The following is a 19,346-nucleotide window of genomic DNA, read 5'->3' as shown; positions in this document are numbered from 1 at the left end:
TTGTTCCACACATTACAAGCGTTTAAAATGAAAAACAGACATTTGTTATGTCACCATCTCTGTAAAACGTATAATATTCATCGTGTTGTCTCCCCCACGGTCATGACCTAAGCGTCCCTAAGTTTTCTTCGGTAACTAATTTTAACTTCGACGAAAAATATAGTGCCATCTCGTTTATTCTATGGCGCGCATAGGGACAGAAGATGCCAAAGTGGACATTCTTTAAATTGACCCAGCGAATCGTGTGGACTTGTGAATGAAAGATTCTATTAGAGACAACAGATGTCACTACTGTCACTCGCCGCCGCCACTGTTTTGTGTTACATTTTAAATAAATTAAGAATAAGGCCAGTTGTTTTGATGCAAATAATTGATTATTATTATTGTCTTATAATTTTGGGGGGTCAAACACCAATTGACCTAAGGGAAGAACCGCCACTGAATGCAAATCATTTCAAAAAACAAATCAAAACTTGGCTTAAGGCGATGCACTACGTAGTAATTCAAAATCATGTGTTTTTGGTTTGAAAATTTGGTCGCCTAGAAATGTTTCAGATGCTTTAAACAAATACTACGAGTAGAATACATCTTGGCCTTTGAAATAATCGAGTATTTTTAAGATAAGTCTTTTTACAAGCCCAGAAAAAAATAATGTATAAGGTCTATGAAAACTGCTTTAAAGTTCAAAATCTTCTACTTACGAACCCATTTTCGGTTATGATTTTATTGTACTTTTATTGTATTGTACTTTTTGGCCATGTTTTTTCCTTGCATAAATCAAAACAGGCGGAAGGTGTTAAGCGGGAATTTAAACTTTATCGCCATCGACGTAAGGGGTGTTATTGATAGCGGCTCGATTTAAAATATTACACGACGTAATGCATCGCCTTAACCCTTCAGTACTTTCATCACTTTTGTTCAATGTTTTCTGTGTATTTTAAATGCGCTATATTTGTCTTATTTTTTAATTTTCTGTAAAAAAAAAATACTGTTTTGGAAACTAGATAAAATTATCTTTCCGGTGTATGCATTTAAAATGAACATTACATTTCTAAATAATTAAATTTGAATCGTTAACAAAAGTGTTTGCTTCCAGCACTAATAGTTATCACTTGTTGTCTGGACCGAGTGAAACTATTGGCTGATAGAAAGGGAAATTAGGAAATCTTATCTTACAATGCACATCAACTTCAACTGCTGTCTGACTGCTCGAGCTGCCCACGGCATTCTCTAGAAGGCACACGTATCTGCCAATATCTTCTTCTGAGGAGTTCTTGATGAGGAGACCCTGCTGCTGCAGGTCGCCACCTCCGTAGTGCGAGGGATCAGCACCAGGGTCCAGCTCTACGTCATTCTGAAGCCTGGGGAATATATATGAGGAATTCAACCAACAAGAACGATTACATGAGCAGTATTTTATTTTATTTATGATGTACACAAAAGATGGAGCGTTAACAATTACAAAGAATAAATACCAACCGTCCAATAACGGCGTACAACAATATTTAAGAATAAAACAATTCTTAAGTAATTCTTATCTTTGGCTAGGGACATGTCCTTAATGTACCTATCCCCTCTATTGGATTTGGCATAGACTGGAGTAAGTGAGATAGCCGCTTAGTGATCGTTACATGGCTATCTCACTCGCTCTGGTTTGTGCCAAGGCTAAAATGAGTGGGATGGGTATTTTGGAGCATGTCCTGATATGGGAAATAGAGAACGGAAATCCGACTCCTAGAGGCTATAGATAAATATGTTTGGAATCTTTCTACATACTCCAGTGGGTGTTATATTATATTCGACATATTAGCAAAGGAGGTTGGGTTAGGTTAGGTTAGTTCTTTCGGAAGAAATGTGGAAAGTTTCAGGATTTTTAGTAGACTGTGATTGATATTGATTTCCACTGTGGAGGGAAGATTCTACAAATGGTTATTTACAGTTTTGAAAAGAAATTTCATGTAATTTTTGTCACAACCTTCGTTATTTAACGTTTCTAATTTAAAATATTCCAGACATTTCTTTTAGTCGGTAAGCCGTGCAAAAACTTAATTACAGAAACAATAATGATGTCGCAGAACTGAATTCAAGAAGTCAGTCACCTCAATATGCTAATGTGTGAAATTCGCTTGGTTGACAACCTCCTGATGGCTATAAGCTAATATTACACCTGACATAGTAAAAATACCCCATTCTACTTCTATAATTCTGTGTAAATCTGTGACTTCTTCAATATTGTTTCATAGAATTAAGTCTAAACTCTTTCGCCCTCTATTGAACTCGATCGCTTCGTTAGCGATCTTGGGAAACTCCTCCATCCAGATGTTGGACAGCTGCATATGTGTCATAAATTTCTTCTCCAATATTGTGTGATAGAATTCAGTCCAAACTCTTTCTCCCTCTGTTGAACTTGATCGCTTCGTCAGCGATCTTGGGAAAATTCTCCACCAAGTTGATAGGCAGCAATCGGTCAATTGTATTGTATATATCTGTATATTAGTTGACATTGGCTTCTTGAGTTCGATGAATTCTGTACAGCTACTCATAAATATAGCCACGATACTCGTTCATCAATTGACCTCCTCACATAGTTTGAGAAAATCACACTTATTTAAAACTAATCTTACCAATTTTTAAAAACTAATTCATAAACTTACCATTTGACTCGTATTAGTTCTGAAGGGTTGGCTTCATATTCACAGAACATGAGAATGTCGGTTGTTTCATTCACGGTGAAGTTATTTGGTCGGACGGACACCACCGGAGGAACTAAAAAGAAAATATAATAATAACAATAAATAGCAATGATGTCAGCTTAATGACTCTTTACCCTACAAACGTCTCCCGGTAATTATTCTCCGTACCTGCCACAAATAAGAAATTACAAGGAAACATGTTATCCACAGTACACAGAAATACTTACAAGCTATGTGACTGTAATGCAACCACAAGTAGCCTACCGATATGCTATTCATTACACCTGAATTATACCGAACTTAATCATTTTATCAACTGCAATTAATACAATGTCAAGAGACTTTAGCGATGAAGACAATAATATTGTTCGTTATATTTACAAGCATAAAAAACAATCGAAGATTTTGGGTTCACCCGTACAACGAAATAAATGTTAATTGTGGGCATTCGTTGTCGCCGAGGAACTACATGAGAATGATGTCAAATTGACTTTTCTTTCCAATATCAATGGACGCCTTCTCCGCTAAATCCTTTCTAATGTATTCCAGAAATTATAGTTATTTAAACATGGATATTTTTCCACGTCCAAAACAAATTTAACATTCAAATAGTGTTCGGACGACATTTCTGTGAAATGAGTAGTAGATGCAAATACAATTCGCGTAGCGTGCTATCAGCACTGTCAGTATCGTGCAACTGAAGTTAAACGCATAGACGACGCGTTGCGTAATGGACGAATACTGGCAAAATAGTATGGCAGATGCTCACGCTATGCGCACAAAACTCGAGTCGCTTTGTAAGTATCTTCGTATACGAATGGCCTAATATGTGCAATATTGTATCATTTTCATTCTGTTCATGTACTGTTTTGTTTCTACAATATAATTATACCATTAGGGGACCAGTCTGTTGTTGAGTTGACGGTGGCTTTTAAATATGTATAATTATTAAACCAATAAGAGCTTTTCTCTGATGTATCGCATTGGAGCGATTGCTGTCATATATATCAGCCATCGACCAGTCGGTGGCTGGGGTGGCTAGTGTGTTCAATTCCTCGGCTGGCTAAGTCCTCCATCACAACACAAGCAACATTTTCGCTTACTGTAATGGTAGTAGGAGATTTTCAAATATTGTTAGGTTATTCGTAACCCAGGAATGTTTGTCTTTCTTAAAAAAAAAAAAAATAATTAAATTAAAAAAATTACTTGGAAATTGCGAAATCGTTTTTTACAGAGAGTTAAAAGTTATTTGAGTTAAAAATATTACAAACAGGTTATAAGATTTCGCAGATAAATAATTTAGAAATATTAGAGATTGGAAAAAAGTGTTAATATTTATTATTTCTCTTTTAAATATTTTTCCACCTGATTTAAAAGTCATCATTTACTTATATAGAAAAAAATATTTTTCACATCTTAAACATCAATTTTATTTTTTATTTTTTTATTTTATTTTATTATTTTTTTTTTTTTTTTAAACATACAACAAACGATGTTGTATTCCCATGAGTTATTAACTCATTAAGGGATCGCCAATTGGTAGTTTTGAAATAGAAGAGTAAAAAAATTAAAAAAAGAGTTTTGTACAGAAAAATTAAATTAAAAATTAAAAATAACCAACCCTATAAACTAGGATATGAACCATCTTCTCATATGTCTATTATTCTTCTGCTGATTTGGGCTTGGTAACCTCAGCATCCCACTTTGACATCCACAAACTCTTCAAGATACGAAGAAATTAACGCATTGTTGAAAAACGTCCCCTACATTAGTTTCCTGGAGGCAAATCTGCGTTGAACCAAGTGACTTCCAATGCCGTTGATTGGACAAATAACCTCTACATCCTACTTTGAACAAATTTCCCCCCACTATATGAAGAAGAGAATATATTTAACTAGCAAATTAACTCACAGTGCACATCAAGAATCTGCGAGGCATTGAGCATGGAGTCTGCCTGTTCCCTGGGAGCTGCCAACTGTCTGGCTTCACAGTTGAAGGAACGCCCGTGCTCCCACCTGGTCGCCCAAAAAGACAGCCGAGATAGCGTTGTAAAGGTGTCGTCATCCTGCAAAAAACCATATTCATATGTTAGAATGTATTTGTAGCTATGGTGACTTCTGCACAAGATACTGGCTACAAATTCAGGGGGAACACATCTACTTGGCCGTCTCGGACTAAGCTGCGTGTGTACTAGTACAAGGAAAGACTGGGCTTGCAATGGACGGATGCCGCTGAAGTGGCACAAGACAAGGATTCTTGCAATAGTCATATCGACAACAAAACAGAATCGATAAACAAAGTAACCTGTCAATGTTCGTTTATCTGTAACGCTAGCACGCCCGGTGCTGCTTCGGTTAAAAATGAATGGACTGCGCTACGAACCGTTGCCTTACTTTAGCGAACTTTACTTTTCTACGCAGGTTCTGGTTATTTCAATGTGAGCTCGTCAGCGGTCAATTTACAACTGATGTCGTAGTTTATTCAAATCATTCTCGAACAGAGGTGCCAAAAATATGGTTACGTGCTTTGCCTCAAGCTCGTTGAAATGATACCCAGATTTTACGTTAAAGCGAGTTGTTGAATGTGCTGATTGTTTTTTAACAAATCGCTAAAATAATCCTGAAGAAGCTTTGCATTCCCGTAAACCTTCTAAGTCTTCGGTGACTAGTAGATCTCGCGTCCAAAGAAGTATGTTTCTCTTTTATAATAAACTAGCCGACATGCACCCGACCTTGCTGGGGGTTATCCTTAAGAGATACATATATCATTGCGGACTTTTCTGTAGGCCTTTTTGAGATGTACAATTCCCTTGTGCATTATTTTGTTGTATCTCATAAGGTTTAGCCAGCGTTAGCAATGTGAGCGCCCTAAATTTTTTTTTTACGACTTGATTACAAAACATCAAGTTTTCTCTACTTTCTAAAAATATAATATGCATGTATTATATGTATATAAACCTTCTGGAAAAAATCTCTAAACAACAGTTAAAACCCTATCTAAATCAGTTGCGTAAGAACTAAGCGCGCAAAAAGACAGACGCGGATAGTGAATTTATTTTATACTATTTAAAGATAATAAAAAATTCCTCTGAAATTATAAGATTTGTCAGTATGTTTAAAGTACAGAATTAAACAATTTATCCAAAGAAATATCGCCCACAGTTCTTATGCCTAGGAACCTTGGACATCACCATCTCAATGACAATTCTTTTTTAGAACTTATTCTTATTTACAGCTAGCAGTAACCACCACTTTGAACCGAAACCGGAAAGTTGCAAACAAATTTACAGTCAGATGAAATGCCAAATAGTCGAGAGAAAACAGGATTTCGCTACGCTCATTCTCGACCAATACAATACCTGCTTCTCTGTGGAAGTGAGGGCCTCATCGGCTGGAAGAGCCTCGGTCCCGTTGCTCCAGGAAACCACTGCTGGAGGACTGGATCCTGAGGACTTGCACTCCAATGTGATTTTACTGCCCTGCACCACATGGTGCTCCACCCCTGATATGCTGATATCCACAGGGAGCACTGGAAATGAAGCGTTAAGGTTATTTTTCATTTAGACGGAAGAAGGACACACAAAAAAGAAAGGTCACCATAATTTCCCACACATTCATTTTCCCCCTTCTAACGACTGTACAATTCACTAATTAACTCCCCACTCATCAATTCATCTGCCGATTTGGGTTTGTTTCCCACCCACCCTCTAACCCCTCTCCAAATTTAATCTATATTTAACTTACAACTCATCCTGATGAAGGTAACATTGTTTTCCAGTTTGTATAATTTTTTTATAACATTACAGATTTGAGTCTTAAACCCTGTAAACGAGTTATAATGCATTAAAAAATCTATTTTTTTATCCTGCGTAATCAGGAAGGATCTACGTAGCTCCCCCACAGGTGAGTTCATAAATAAATTGGTGCTGCTTGCTCTATAGTAAAGGCAGTTATGGTGATGTCCTTAAGAGTGAGACTCTGGTTCAGGGAAATTTATTTGAGCCAGAATCTCATTGCTAGATATATATACATTTATTATAAAAAATAATTATTTAAGCAGAGTCAATACCTCAACATTTTCTTGGGAGTGGTAGTTGGTCATGCCCAAAATATATTTAAACATTGTACATACAAAATATGATGTTAAATATATGTATAGTAAATTGTATTTCTTAGTCCTCCTCACTAGGGTGACCTGTGCTGAGGCGGACTAAAGTGATTCATTTCTGTTTTATTAGTTTTCTATGTCGTTTTTAATGTTTTTTTCAGAGTTTTTTCATTAATCTCTTTCAGCCAGATTTTCATTCTTGATTTGTAATCAGTCAAATTTTCTATTCGCTTTATATCAGGGGGAAGGATTTTGTGGAGTTTCGTCGCAAAATAAAAATAATTTTTTTGTCGAAATGTAGTTTTATGACCTGGAATATTTTTTGTCATTGTGATTTGACCTTGTTTGATGAATAGGCGGTGATGTAGAGGATTCATTATTTTTTAATAGTTTCAATAGTATATTTTTAGCATAATATATTTGTTGTACATTTGGTACATCAAAACTATTGAAAATTTCAATCGAAGGCTAATTCAAATAGATGGATTTTGTATCTAATATGTAAAGGTGTATGTAAGCAAAGTATTTCGACTAATTAATCCAGTAATTTAGTGTTATTTTAATTATTGAAGATTGATACTTACATATCAGATCAAGTTGTAAGCTAATTTCCATGGGATTTGGCAGTGCTTCAGAAGTTGCTGAACACTTGAGAGTCTTCCCTTGGTACTTGCGTTCCACTTCCAAAAGAAGACGATTTGTTGTTACTGCATCCTCTCCTTCTCCAGAGGTTGAGGTATCACCTGACAATAAAAAGCAGTTTACGAGGCGTATCCAGAAAGTAAGTGTACTGAGGATCTCACGACCGAATGAATTTTATTTTCGACATGTTGGCTATACTTACGTGTAGCCTGACTCTTCCCCTCCGCAACGAGACCGGTTCAAGGTTGAGAAGGATGTTAGTAATTATCAAGATACTAGTCATCGTCTACCTGTTGTTAGATTCCACTAAGGTATTCAGTTGGTCATGATCTTTGATGTCCCAGTCTGCGTACCTAATCTGCTTCTTTTTAATAAAGAGTAGCAAAGGTTCGATGCAAAGCAGAGCACCAAAGCAAAGTCAAAACACAAAGTTGAACCATGAGTTCATCTCTGTGTTATGGGCTATACGGACGTCTCAATTTGGTTGAGCGGTTGCTATCAATCTGGTTGAGTTGAACCGTGTGGAAGCAACGGTAGAATCTGTATTGAACCAAACCAAATGCTCTGTAAGGACCATTAGAATTGAATATAATGGTAAGCGATTAACAAAACAGTGACTAACTAGAACATTATAATAAATCTAAGAGATTAGTTTAGTTTAGGTAAGTTGTAAGAAATATCATTCTCGAAAGATAGGCATCCACAAAAGGGTGTCATATGTCTGCGTACAGCGTATCCTAAGATATTTTGCTAGTCAAACTGAGAATTCAAACTTGGACAGACTCATGGTCACTGGCAAAGTAGAGGAAGATCGCCAGTGCGTTGGAGTGATCAAGTATCGTATCCAGAACGTTGGTGTTCTTGGCTCTCTATCAGCGCAGCACTACAAGAAGTGGAGGAGCCTGGTTCAGCAGGGAAATTGGAGTGGGGTCACGATCCCCAGCAATTAATAAACGATTAAAGAAAAATACTATCGCATGTCCACTTTCGATCTAGAGGGACGTACCTAATCACTGTTCCTGCTCTCTTGTAAAATTTGTCAAAAAACCAAAAATTTGAAAAAAATTACAATTTTATAGCCGGATTTATGTTCGCTCACAACTTGAGTTATATGAATCGAGTCATTTTTACGAATTCGAAAAACTGTTAAAAATATAGACATTTGATAATATGGTTCACTTTGTGTGAGCTTAGTTCGCGACATTCAGCCGCCATGATTGTCGGAGCAGTACTGGCACAAATTTCCATTGTACCTCTCTAAAACTAAACTAATTTTGATGTTTTAATGTTTGTAATTACCTCAAAAGAAACTGTCACCCACTGGGATGCGATTGCCTTCCCACACCAGGGATTGATTAGATGTTTTCACGTCAAAATGTGACGTGCGATAGTTTACCTCTGAGCTCTAAAGTTTTGGTTAGGTTAAGTAGGTTATGTTTGTTTGTTTTTTTTTAAATCTTTATTTTGCTTCAATGTTCCGTTTAGGTAGATACCTGACAGTTCTTCGTCTCCCACAGTCCACAGCAGCTGTGGGGTCGGCTTGCCACCCTTGGCCTTGCACTCCACGGGCACCTGACTCCCCTCCAACAAGCCCCCGAGGGGGGAGCCCTGGGGCTTCTCACTGCCGAGGTGGTCCACTATTTTGAGTTCGGATGGCTTCACTAGAAACAAAATGCAAGAAAAGTTTTAAAAATTAAAAAAAAATTAATAACAGAATAGGTTCATGTTCATCTCATGGTAGTCGAATAGTATGTACCAATCTTGATAATAATGCTTGACCTCTACCTTATTTCGTTTGCCATACAATCCCGCGATGATAATATGCCGTGATCTGCTAGCCAGGCAATATTTGAAAATAATGGGACCCCCTCTCCTGCCAAGAGGGGTCAGATCAATTTAGGGAGCTGCCGTGATCACGCAGCTGACGGCTGTCAAGGTGACAGATTCTGTGTAAAGAAATGATATTCCGCGGCAGTTTCTCAATTGCTCTGACCCCTCTCCTGCCGTGGGGAGAGCTTTGATGCGTAAAGCGTGGTCTGTCACTAGCATTACAACATGCTAGCTGCTCAAAATATGTTTTTGGTTAAACACACATAGATAATATAGTTTGCCTATTAATTGTAACCATATTTTTAGTATAATTTATCATCCTTTCAACATATTCCGTCCACTTGAACAATATTTTTTACCATTATTTGGACAAGAGATTCGTCATTAGAAAATATTTTTGAATATTTTTTATTTATGTATTTTGCTATTTTGGATTATATTCTACATTTTACAATTTTTTTCTAATGATCATATTTTTATAAATATCTGCTGTCTGGTGTCAGTGAAACTAAGCATCCCCAATTAAGGTATTCTGTGAGGCTGAAGGTAGTGGGAAGGGTAAGGAGATGGGGTAGAAGAAGGTGAGGAAGTACCTGGCAATTTAGAACTGGTCACCAAACATGGCAAAAGCCATTTCAAGCAACGTTTCAATACTGAATAGTGGTCTCACACCAGAGCGATCTTACCTCCAATGTAAATTAATTGTCTAAAGTTTAGTTTATATAAACAAAAAAATATTATAGTGATTTGTTTTTGTGGTATTATGCAGTGTTGCGCTTCCTCTTTCTTTAGCCAACGTTTCGGACAGCATTGCAGTGTCCATCATCAGGGCAGATGTGTAATCATTACAAATTATAGTTAAGTATTAATAATTCATTGAAGGTATTTGTAATATAAATAATGCTTTCGAAAACTTATTACAGGACACGCCCACAAAACACTTCTATCTTTCTAGATTTCTCCCTTCAAATCTATATTTTCCCTTTGATAAAATCCCAAACCACAGAAATAAATTAACCTCGATAAGTTTAATAATTAGAATAAATATACATCTCAAATACCTGTAGGGAAGTAAGAGCTTCATAGATGCACGCACAGATGGCAGTGCATAGAGCTTGCGTGGAAGTCTGCAAGATGGAGCCAGTGGCCAGTAGTCGCCAGGGCCAGTGGTAAGGCTCTCAGAGAAATTTACTGTTTCAGATTCCAATTAGCCAGCTTTTAGTTAGGTCGACTATCGAGTCACATTTATAATACGCGGAGTATTAATAAATCCCTGGTTAATCTAAAAGAACCTATTATTTATAAACTCCTTCCAAGACGAGTTGGAGACCTAATTGTACGAACACAACAAAACCCGAACGAATTCTTTTAGATTTACTTTTTTTACAAAAATTTTGTCCAAGAGTAAAATATTGATTTTGACATAATAGTGCTTCACCGATAACGTAATACTAAACTAATAAAAACATGACATCTTTGTACTTAAACAATGTCAGATTTTGAGTGACGAGTACACAAATTTATCGAATTTCTCCAAAGTGCTTCTTTCCTCTATGCTTTAAGTTCAGATGTTATCTCATGTGATTTGTCCCACGATAGAAAGAAGAGGGAGTTTTGGAAGAGAGTAAATCTAAAAGTAAATATAAAATCGATCTAACCAAATTTTGAGATGGAATAGCTGAATAATTCTTGCGATGAAATTAATAGAGAAAATTTGAATATTTCTCTCGTTAAAATTCTTGGAATTGAAAATAATTACGAGCAAAGAATTTAGATGATCGAAAAAATGGGTTAGTGAAAATTCTTTGCTAGCTGTATGTAAAAGTTCCAACTGATTCTCATTTTCCGGAGACAGTGGGACTAAGGCAACCCCAATTGTTGGGACACTGAATAGGTACATTTCTCATTATAAGTTGCATTGTTGTTACATTTACTAGTTGTTACACGTGAAAAATTACGAGATGTAACTTGGTTTGCCAAGATGAAAATTAGGAAATTTTCTTGTTACAGAAGTACAATTCCATTTTGGGTATAATGTTTTATATATTATAAAAATTTATTATTTATTATCCATTAAAAAAAAATATATTCCATCAACTCATTGTTACTCGTCTTCCAGAAGAACCTTAAAGGATATTCAAACGCAATACTTGTAAAGCTATTCATGTCAGCAACAAACCACAAAATACCACAAGTCACAAATGTGCAATATTACATTTTGGCATTCATTTCTGACATATATGGCTTATATACTGTCAGCCTGATGCAAGGTGAGATTGGTCGGGTCAAAAAGAAAGGGGAAATACTAGTTAAATAAAAATATAATTTCTAAACTCACTCAGTGCTTTGAGGTGTACCATACTGATGGGTTCACAGCTTTCAGAGGGAGTGATGTAGGTCAGCTCACATGTGTAGGTATTTTCGTCCTCCAGTTTAACTGGTGAGATTCTTAACTCTCCAGGAACTGAGAGTGATACTACCATCCTGGAAAAAAACATTGCGTCATAACAAATAATTAAGTTTATTTTCGTCTTTTTATGTGAATAATGCACAAGATTCGCAACTGCTCCCACCCGTCTGGACCCAGAGAGACTATGGCCTTATATGTGGTGAGAAGGAAAGGAAATGGATAAGAGGAAAGTTGGGCATTGCCTGGCTCTTCAGATTTGGTTACAAAACACGTCAAAAGACATTAAAGCAACGTCAGATTCTGAATGATCGTATTTCGTCAGGGCGATACTAAAAGTATCCACCACTCTCATTCTATCTTATGGTTCTTATGTAACAACTTCTACAGGAATATCATTATTTAAATAAGAGAAACAATAGTATAGGACCCAAGGAAGATCCTTGAGGTACCCCTTGGTTTCAGAAATTATAACATTCGTAGGTTCTTCTTTTAATGTACAAGGTTTGAGGAAATTATGAGTGACTAAATTACAGAAACAGAATGGTTCACTCTTATGTTTTCACTATTCTTCTGTAATTATAAAATTAGTATAAAACTATTTACTTTACCTATCATCTTCTGTCTTAGCCAATTCAGCTGCTTCTGCCAATAAGGCTACTCTTTTCCCATCTCGATACCATCTCACTGAATGTAGAGCACCGCAATCGTTCCCTAACGAACAGGCCAATATAGCTTCCTCTCCAACCAAGACGGCCACATCGGCTGCAAAAAGAAGAAAACATATTAATACAGGATCAATAAGGCTTTTTTCACATACAATTGAGTCAGTACTCGAAGCCTGCGGGATTGTTACATGCACACATATGTGGCTACTAGCCACTGCTGATTACAGACATAAACACCTAATAAGTACTTAAAGTAAACTAGCGCCACTTTCAACTTGAATGGGTCACATCTGCTCGCTTTGCTTGTTCAGTCATTTGTATCGTTTATCCAAAATCTTACTTAACAATTCCTCAGACGCCTTAACACAATAAATCCCTAAAAATTTATCATTGATGCCAAAACCTTTAGGGTTCAGAGAGATTTGGCCGTAAGAAGGAACGTTTCTAAGGCTTCAGTGTAAGCTTCCATACCATGCAGCCACCTAAGCTTAGGCCTCTCATCACTCCTTCGTCCTGAAGGTTTATCAAAGAGACGTTCCTTTATTGATCGAATTTATTCCATTCTTGCTACGCACCCTGCACAGCACAGCCATTCCAATTGTATAATTATTATTAGTAAGAGCTCTATCGGCGATTGGAAATGTAATAAGACAGAATGAAACACAGAGGGGAAGATAATGATTAGAAAAAATCCTCTGATAAATTAAGATATAAAAGAAATGACTGAAGCAAAAACAAGCATTATATTGCCAGGGTTAGTGAGACCATGGCACCCCCAATTTGAGGTACAATTATATTGTGAGTAGAGGAATGAGATGGGGAAAAGGAAGATTAGGCTGGCTATTCAGATGTAGTCGCTTTTTACATTAACTCCACATAGGAGAACCCGAGGAAAATAATTTCCCTCAGGGCCCTGTAATCTTTGGGGATGTTGAGGAGGAGAAAGAGCGAACATAGGTCTTGACAAGACTCACGTTATAGAAAGGAGGATACATAGAGCTGTTCAACTCACGAAAGAGTCGTAGAAACGATAGACACTCAAGTGACAAATTTCAACCATGTTGACGCACTTTTGGCGTGTTTCCCGACCAGGCACCGCTGCCAAAGGGATCCTAGGAGTATCTTTCATTGAAATACCGATAGAATGTAATCAGGTTGTTAAGATAGGGGAATCTGTCAAACAGACCACACGGCTAAAGCCATTTCTAGCGCATTGCCAATTTTGAAAAGTAATAATAAGCATTTATCACTTTATTCACTTCAATTCAAGTGCGCTTTACTATAACAAACTTAAAAATGGTAATTTAGTTTTAGTGGTCATGTTCTTAAAATTATTCCTTACCAAATACAGATCTAATAATATAACACTAAATGTACAGTTTATACAAAGATAAAAATAAAAGCAGGACAGGACAAAACAAGAACATTAACCCTTAGAAGACGGCTAATAGTTTGTAAATATCTCAAAGCCAAATACAGGATTTTCCAATAAGAGGTGTTATTTTGAATAGCCCGCTATTTCGGTAGATGTTACTTTTGAAGCTGTTATTTTTTGACATTTGACAAGTAAAAACTACGCCATTAATAAAAATGGAACGATACACGCTTCAACAACGCATTGAAATTATTAAAATTCACTTGAGTGAATCAAATGGAAATCATCTTGAGTGATGAGGCCCATTTCCACCTCGGTGGCTTTGTCAACAAGCAAAATTGTCGCATCTGGGGCTCGGAAAACCCAAGAGTTATTGTTGAAAAGCCTCTCTATCTTCAACGTGTGACTGTTTGGTGCGGTTTATGGTCCGGCGGAGTCATTGGACCTTACTTTTTCGAAAATGAGGCTGGAGCAACAGTTACGATGAATGGATTGAGCTATCTAGAGATGATTAATGATTTTTTTATGGCCGCAATTGGATGGTATTGATTTGGACAACGTTTACTTTCAACAAGACGGCGCTACGTGCCACACAAGAAACGAAACCATTGATCTTTTACGATTGAATATCAAAATAACACCTCTTATTGGAAAACCCTGTATAATGTTTAAAATTGTATTTGAAATAATTGACAGGCATCTACAATGGCAACGTTTTACTTAGGAATTTTCATGGACAATATTGAAATGCGTTTAAAACTTGTAAAACCTAGCTCTATACACTGAACATTGCAGTGCACCTGAAGGTAGTCATGATTTCACACATAATATAAAACAGGAGGCAGTTTGTGTTCAGAAATGAGAATCTTCTGAGTACACATTTGGTATGGTGATGTTAGAATGGTGACCGAAATTCGGGACCTAGGAGTTACGTTTGACACTCAATTAAATTTTGTAAATCACATACAACAAAAAACTAACAAAGGTATGAAGACACTGGGATTTATAATCAGAACCATCAAAGACTTCGACTCGTTGGAGGTTATAAAAATCGTGTATCTGTCGCTAGTACGCAGCTTGTTAAAATACAATTCAATAGTGTGGTCCCCATACTACCAGATTCATATAGAAAATATAGAACGTGTGCAGCACAAATTTACGATTTATTTACTTCAAATTACACATACTTATTCAAAACATAAACTATACATTCTTACTAAATACATTCCCTGGAAAACAGAAGAAAAATAAATGACCTAACTTTTTTATTTAAGATTATTAACTCCAAACTAGACTGTTGTGAACTCCTGCAACTCATAAATTTCAGAGTACCTACTCGAGCAACTAGGCAAAATGTATTATTCTGCAACAACAACTTTAGTACCAACTATCACATACATGCACCTTTTTCTCGCTTTCACACTTAGAAACAAATTCACCTCAAATATCGACATATTTAAAATAAGCTTGCCTGTGTTCAAGTTAGCATATTTAAAGAGTGATTGTGTATATTTGTTGTTTTCTTGTAGATTTGTTGTGAACTTAAAAAAATAGCTATTTTTGTGCTGATGTTTTAAGGCGATACACTACGTAGCAATTTAAAATCATGTGTTTTTGGTTTGAAAATTTGGTCGCGTAGAAATGTTTACGAACCCATTTTCGGTTATGGTTTTATGGTATAATGTGGCAAATTAAGTTATTTATAAAATGATCGAAAAACATTTAAATATTTGTGCCTGAAAATCCACAAAATAGAAAAAAGGCACTTTTTGGCCATGTTTTTTTGTTGCATAAATCAAAACAGGTGGATGGTGTGAAGCGGGAATTTAAACCTTATCGCCATCCTACGTAAGGTGTGTTATTGATAGGGGCTCGATTCAAAATATTACACGACGTAGTGCATCGCCTTAAAAATAAAAACTTTCTGTTGACACTGTATTATGCAGTAAATTATGTAAAATATTTAACATGTAAAAGCCCATCAGGGCATTTAAATTAATAAATAAATAAAATAAGTAAATTTTACAAAATATTTTAATTGTGTTCGGAACAATCTATAAAATAATAAAATATATTTTTAATCGCCAGTTCGGGTTTCGAACCCACGTCCTCAGTATCCAGAGTAAAAGATCTAACCGCTGTGCAACGGAGATGGTAAACTCTGTAATAATAGTAATTCTAGACGAAAAGAAGCCCCGCTACTTCGTCTAAGAAATTGACTAATCTAATTTCCTGTTTTAAAATTATTCACGTGTGAAAATTTACACTCGTGTCAAATTTCAACACCTTTGATGCCAAATTATTATTGCTAGTGTAATATAAGATCCCAGATGTTTAAAATTAATTTAACACAACTATGAAGTCATTTTTGTAAGAATCATAATTGGGTTAGCTCTCAAAATTGGCGCTAAAAGCCTCTTTGTAAATTTCTATCACAAGCAATACCTCAAAAGATGTATGCGTAAATATGTTGATTAAATAAAATTTAATATATATACATAATAAATACAATATTTTATAAATATAATAAAAATTAATAAATATAATATTTTATAAACACAGATTTAGGAAATGAAATAAAAAGGATTTGGCATTCTCAGACTATAAAAATATTACCATTCGTTATTTCGGCTACTGGCATTATACCTAGCTCTCTCATTAAAAATTTAGGCGTATTAGAACTATCAAAAAATTTATATATAAAGATGCAAAAGTCGGTCATTTTGAATACATGTAGAATAAAGAAAGATTTTTAAAATATTTATGTTGAGGGATCAGTAGGATTTATAGGCCCTGTTAGGAGTTCTACCGAGCCGAACCCTCTGATATGAAAATATCTGGAGTCGGTGAATTATTTTCCCATTTGATCTCTGGTGAGTTGACGTGTTGTTCTTGTATTGTTTTGTATTTATAATGCACTTGCATAATGTTGATTGACTAGATGATCATTTGTGGAAAAGTGTGTGGAAGGGTTTAGTTTTATTGGGGTTAAATTCGGGTTAAATCTTCCCATATGGGGAAAATTTAACCCGGACATAAAATGTGAAGAAAATAAAAAAAATATATTTATAAAAGTACGATCAGGGGAGTTATTTCGTGTTGTAGCCCTCTATCGATATGAAACTGTCGACAAAAACAAAAAAACCAGGAGCTCAGACATATGATTGGGTATTTCCATTTGATTATTATTGTAAACATTTGTTTTTCAGTCCAATTCAGATGTCAAAAATCACAAAACAATGAAACCATTATTGTAATTTTTTTAATTAATTTACTTTTTAATTTATCCGTGATTTTTCACGGGTCTGCGCTGGTATATACATATATGTTATAAATTAGATTAACACTGAAATTACTTCTAGATTTTGTTTGTTTTCATTTCTTTGTAGTTTTACTTGGCCGTATGTTGCAATTTCATTGTATAAGCCCAGTTGGCGAATGTGCCCACATTACGGACTAGTTTCAGGTAACGTTACAACAGTGTTGACAGAACCCAGGTAAGTGAATTTTCCGGGTACATTCCCGTACAAAACAGTGCGATTTGTGCTCCAATTGCTGACCGGAAATTGTTCGTACGGGAAAGCAATTAGTGTCTTAGGAACGTGTCAATACTGATTGTCACAACTACCAGAGAAATGCGCGGATATAGTACAACCTCCCCCTAGGGCCAGAAGCTTTATTGGTTTTCTCATTTGTATATACATCTGCAGATAGATCGCAATCAGTAAAGTCATTTTATTTATGCGACAATTTTCAATGAATTTCATTTTTATAAATAAATCTTACATTAGCGATTTAAAAATCAATGTCCAGTTAATGTCAATGAAATTTTTTATTTTAACCATTTATACATCAAAGTTTACAAACGCCTAATTTAATAAGAATTAATATATAATCAAATGTTCATACTTATCACATTTTATTTTTATTAATATAGCTACTACAATCTAGCTGGAATCTATCAATTGGTGCAGATTTTATAGTTTCTGGAAGCGCGTTATAGTAATGTATTCCTTTGTTTACTAAACTACAGGGTTTTTCCAATAAGAGGTGTTATTTTGAATAGCCCGCTATTTTGGTAGATGTTACTTTTGAAGCTGTCATTTTTTGATATTTGACAAGTAGAAACTACGCCATTAATAAAAATTGAACGATACACGCTTCAACAACGCATTGAAATTATTAAAATTCACTTGGGTGAATCAAATGCAAATCATCTTGAGTGATGAGGCCCATTTCCACCTCGGTGACTTCGTCAACAAGCAAAATTGTCGCATCTGGGGCTCGGAAAATCCAAGAGTTATTGTTGAAAAGCCTCTCTATCCTCTATTTGATGCGGTTTATGGTCCGGTAGAGTCATTGGACCTTAATTTTTCGAAAATGAGGCTGGAGCAACAGTTACGGTGAATGATTTTTTTATGGTCGGAATTAGATGGTATTGATCTGGACAACGTTTACTTTCAACAGGATGGCGCTACGTGCAACACAAGCAACGAAACCACTGATCTTTTACGATTGAATATCAAAATAACACCTCTTATTGGAAAACCCCGTATTTTGTTTACTGGGTATGCGTAATTTCATTGCACGATCTTGAATTATGTTTGTGAATGTCCCGATTGCATATAATATTGCTTGAAAAGTATTTTTGGTAATAGGTTATTTATTATTGTGTTTATAAATATCATCGTGTTTAAAGCATTCGTTTTGCTTTTGGCCAATTTTAGTTCCTTTCACATTTTAGTTTATTTTGAAAATCTATTTCGTCTAAGTATTAATCTCATTCCTCTATTTTGGAGATTTTTTAAACATATTTTGTTCTCTGTCATTACATAAGATAAAAATCATTTAACAGCTCTGCTCAAGAGAGAAACTTAGCCATTAAAAAGGTTAACGTTTCCGTCCATACGATGCCCGCAGAATGCACTGAGCCGCTTCCAACTAGCGAGTTAGTTTAAATACTTGAACATTGATGGGAATGCCCAAATACACAATTATGGTCATAATTTTATTTATTATAGCAACTATTTTAACATTGCACATACAAAATATGATGTTAAATATATGTATAATAAATTGTATTTCTTAGTTCTTCTCACTAGGGTGACCTGTGCTGAGGCGGACTCAAGTTATTCATTTCTGTTATAGTTTTCTATGTCGTTTTTAATGTTTTTTTCAGAGTTTTTTCATTAATCACTTTCAGCCAGATTTTTTTTCTTGATTTGTAATCATTCAAATTTTCTATTCGCTTTATATCAGCGGGAGGATGTTGTGGAGTTTCGCGGTAAAATAAAAATGTTTTTTTTGTCCAAAGTTTTATGACCTGGAATATTTTTATGTCATTGTGATTTGACCTTGTTTGATGAATACGCGGTATTGTAGAGTATTAATTATTTTTGATTAGTTTCAATAGTGTATTTTTAGCATATATTTGCTGTACATTGGTACATCAAGTACCAAGTATGGGCAGCTCTTTCTGTCAGTCAGATTAAAAATGCCATTTTCTCCTGGCAACAGCATTATCACAATTTTCGACCATTTACAAAATAATCAAAAAGAATTATAAGCAGCTAAACAAACTAATTTCGTTTGCAGTTCTGTCTGTGAGTGATTGTAACTCTGGT

General features: G+C 35.5%; 1 protein-coding gene across 1 annotated transcript in view; it reads right to left on the bottom strand.

Annotated features, from left to right (window-relative positions):
- LOC149409594 (uncharacterized) overlaps positions 1-19,346 on the bottom strand; it is a 130,945-nt gene that overhangs the window by 27,582 nt on the left and 84,017 nt on the right. The window contains exons 3-10 of the mRNA XM_089649458.1: positions 12,291-12,444; positions 11,611-11,756; positions 8,936-9,103; positions 7,385-7,543; positions 6,052-6,221; positions 4,605-4,758; positions 2,655-2,766; positions 1,177-1,361 (exon numbers count right to left, since the gene is read on the bottom strand). Of these exons, the coding sequence (XP_089505584.1) occupies positions 1,177-1,361; positions 2,655-2,766; positions 4,605-4,758; positions 6,052-6,221; positions 7,385-7,543; positions 8,936-9,103; positions 11,611-11,756; positions 12,291-12,444 (1,248 nt within the window). The remainder of the gene's footprint in view (positions 1-1,176; positions 1,362-2,654; positions 2,767-4,604; positions 4,759-6,051; positions 6,222-7,384; positions 7,544-8,935; positions 9,104-11,610; positions 11,757-12,290; positions 12,445-19,346) is intronic.

The sequence above is a fragment of the Hesperophylax consimilis genome, chromosome 30 (genome assembly GCF_061612785.1).
Source record: "Hesperophylax consimilis isolate HC1 chromosome 30, BYU_Hcon_1.0, whole genome shotgun sequence".
Lineage (NCBI taxonomy): Eukaryota > Metazoa > Arthropoda > Insecta > Trichoptera > Limnephilidae > Hesperophylax > Hesperophylax consimilis.
The sequence above is the reverse complement of the archived record's forward strand: the minus strand, read 5'-3'. Positions and strand labels throughout refer to the sequence as shown.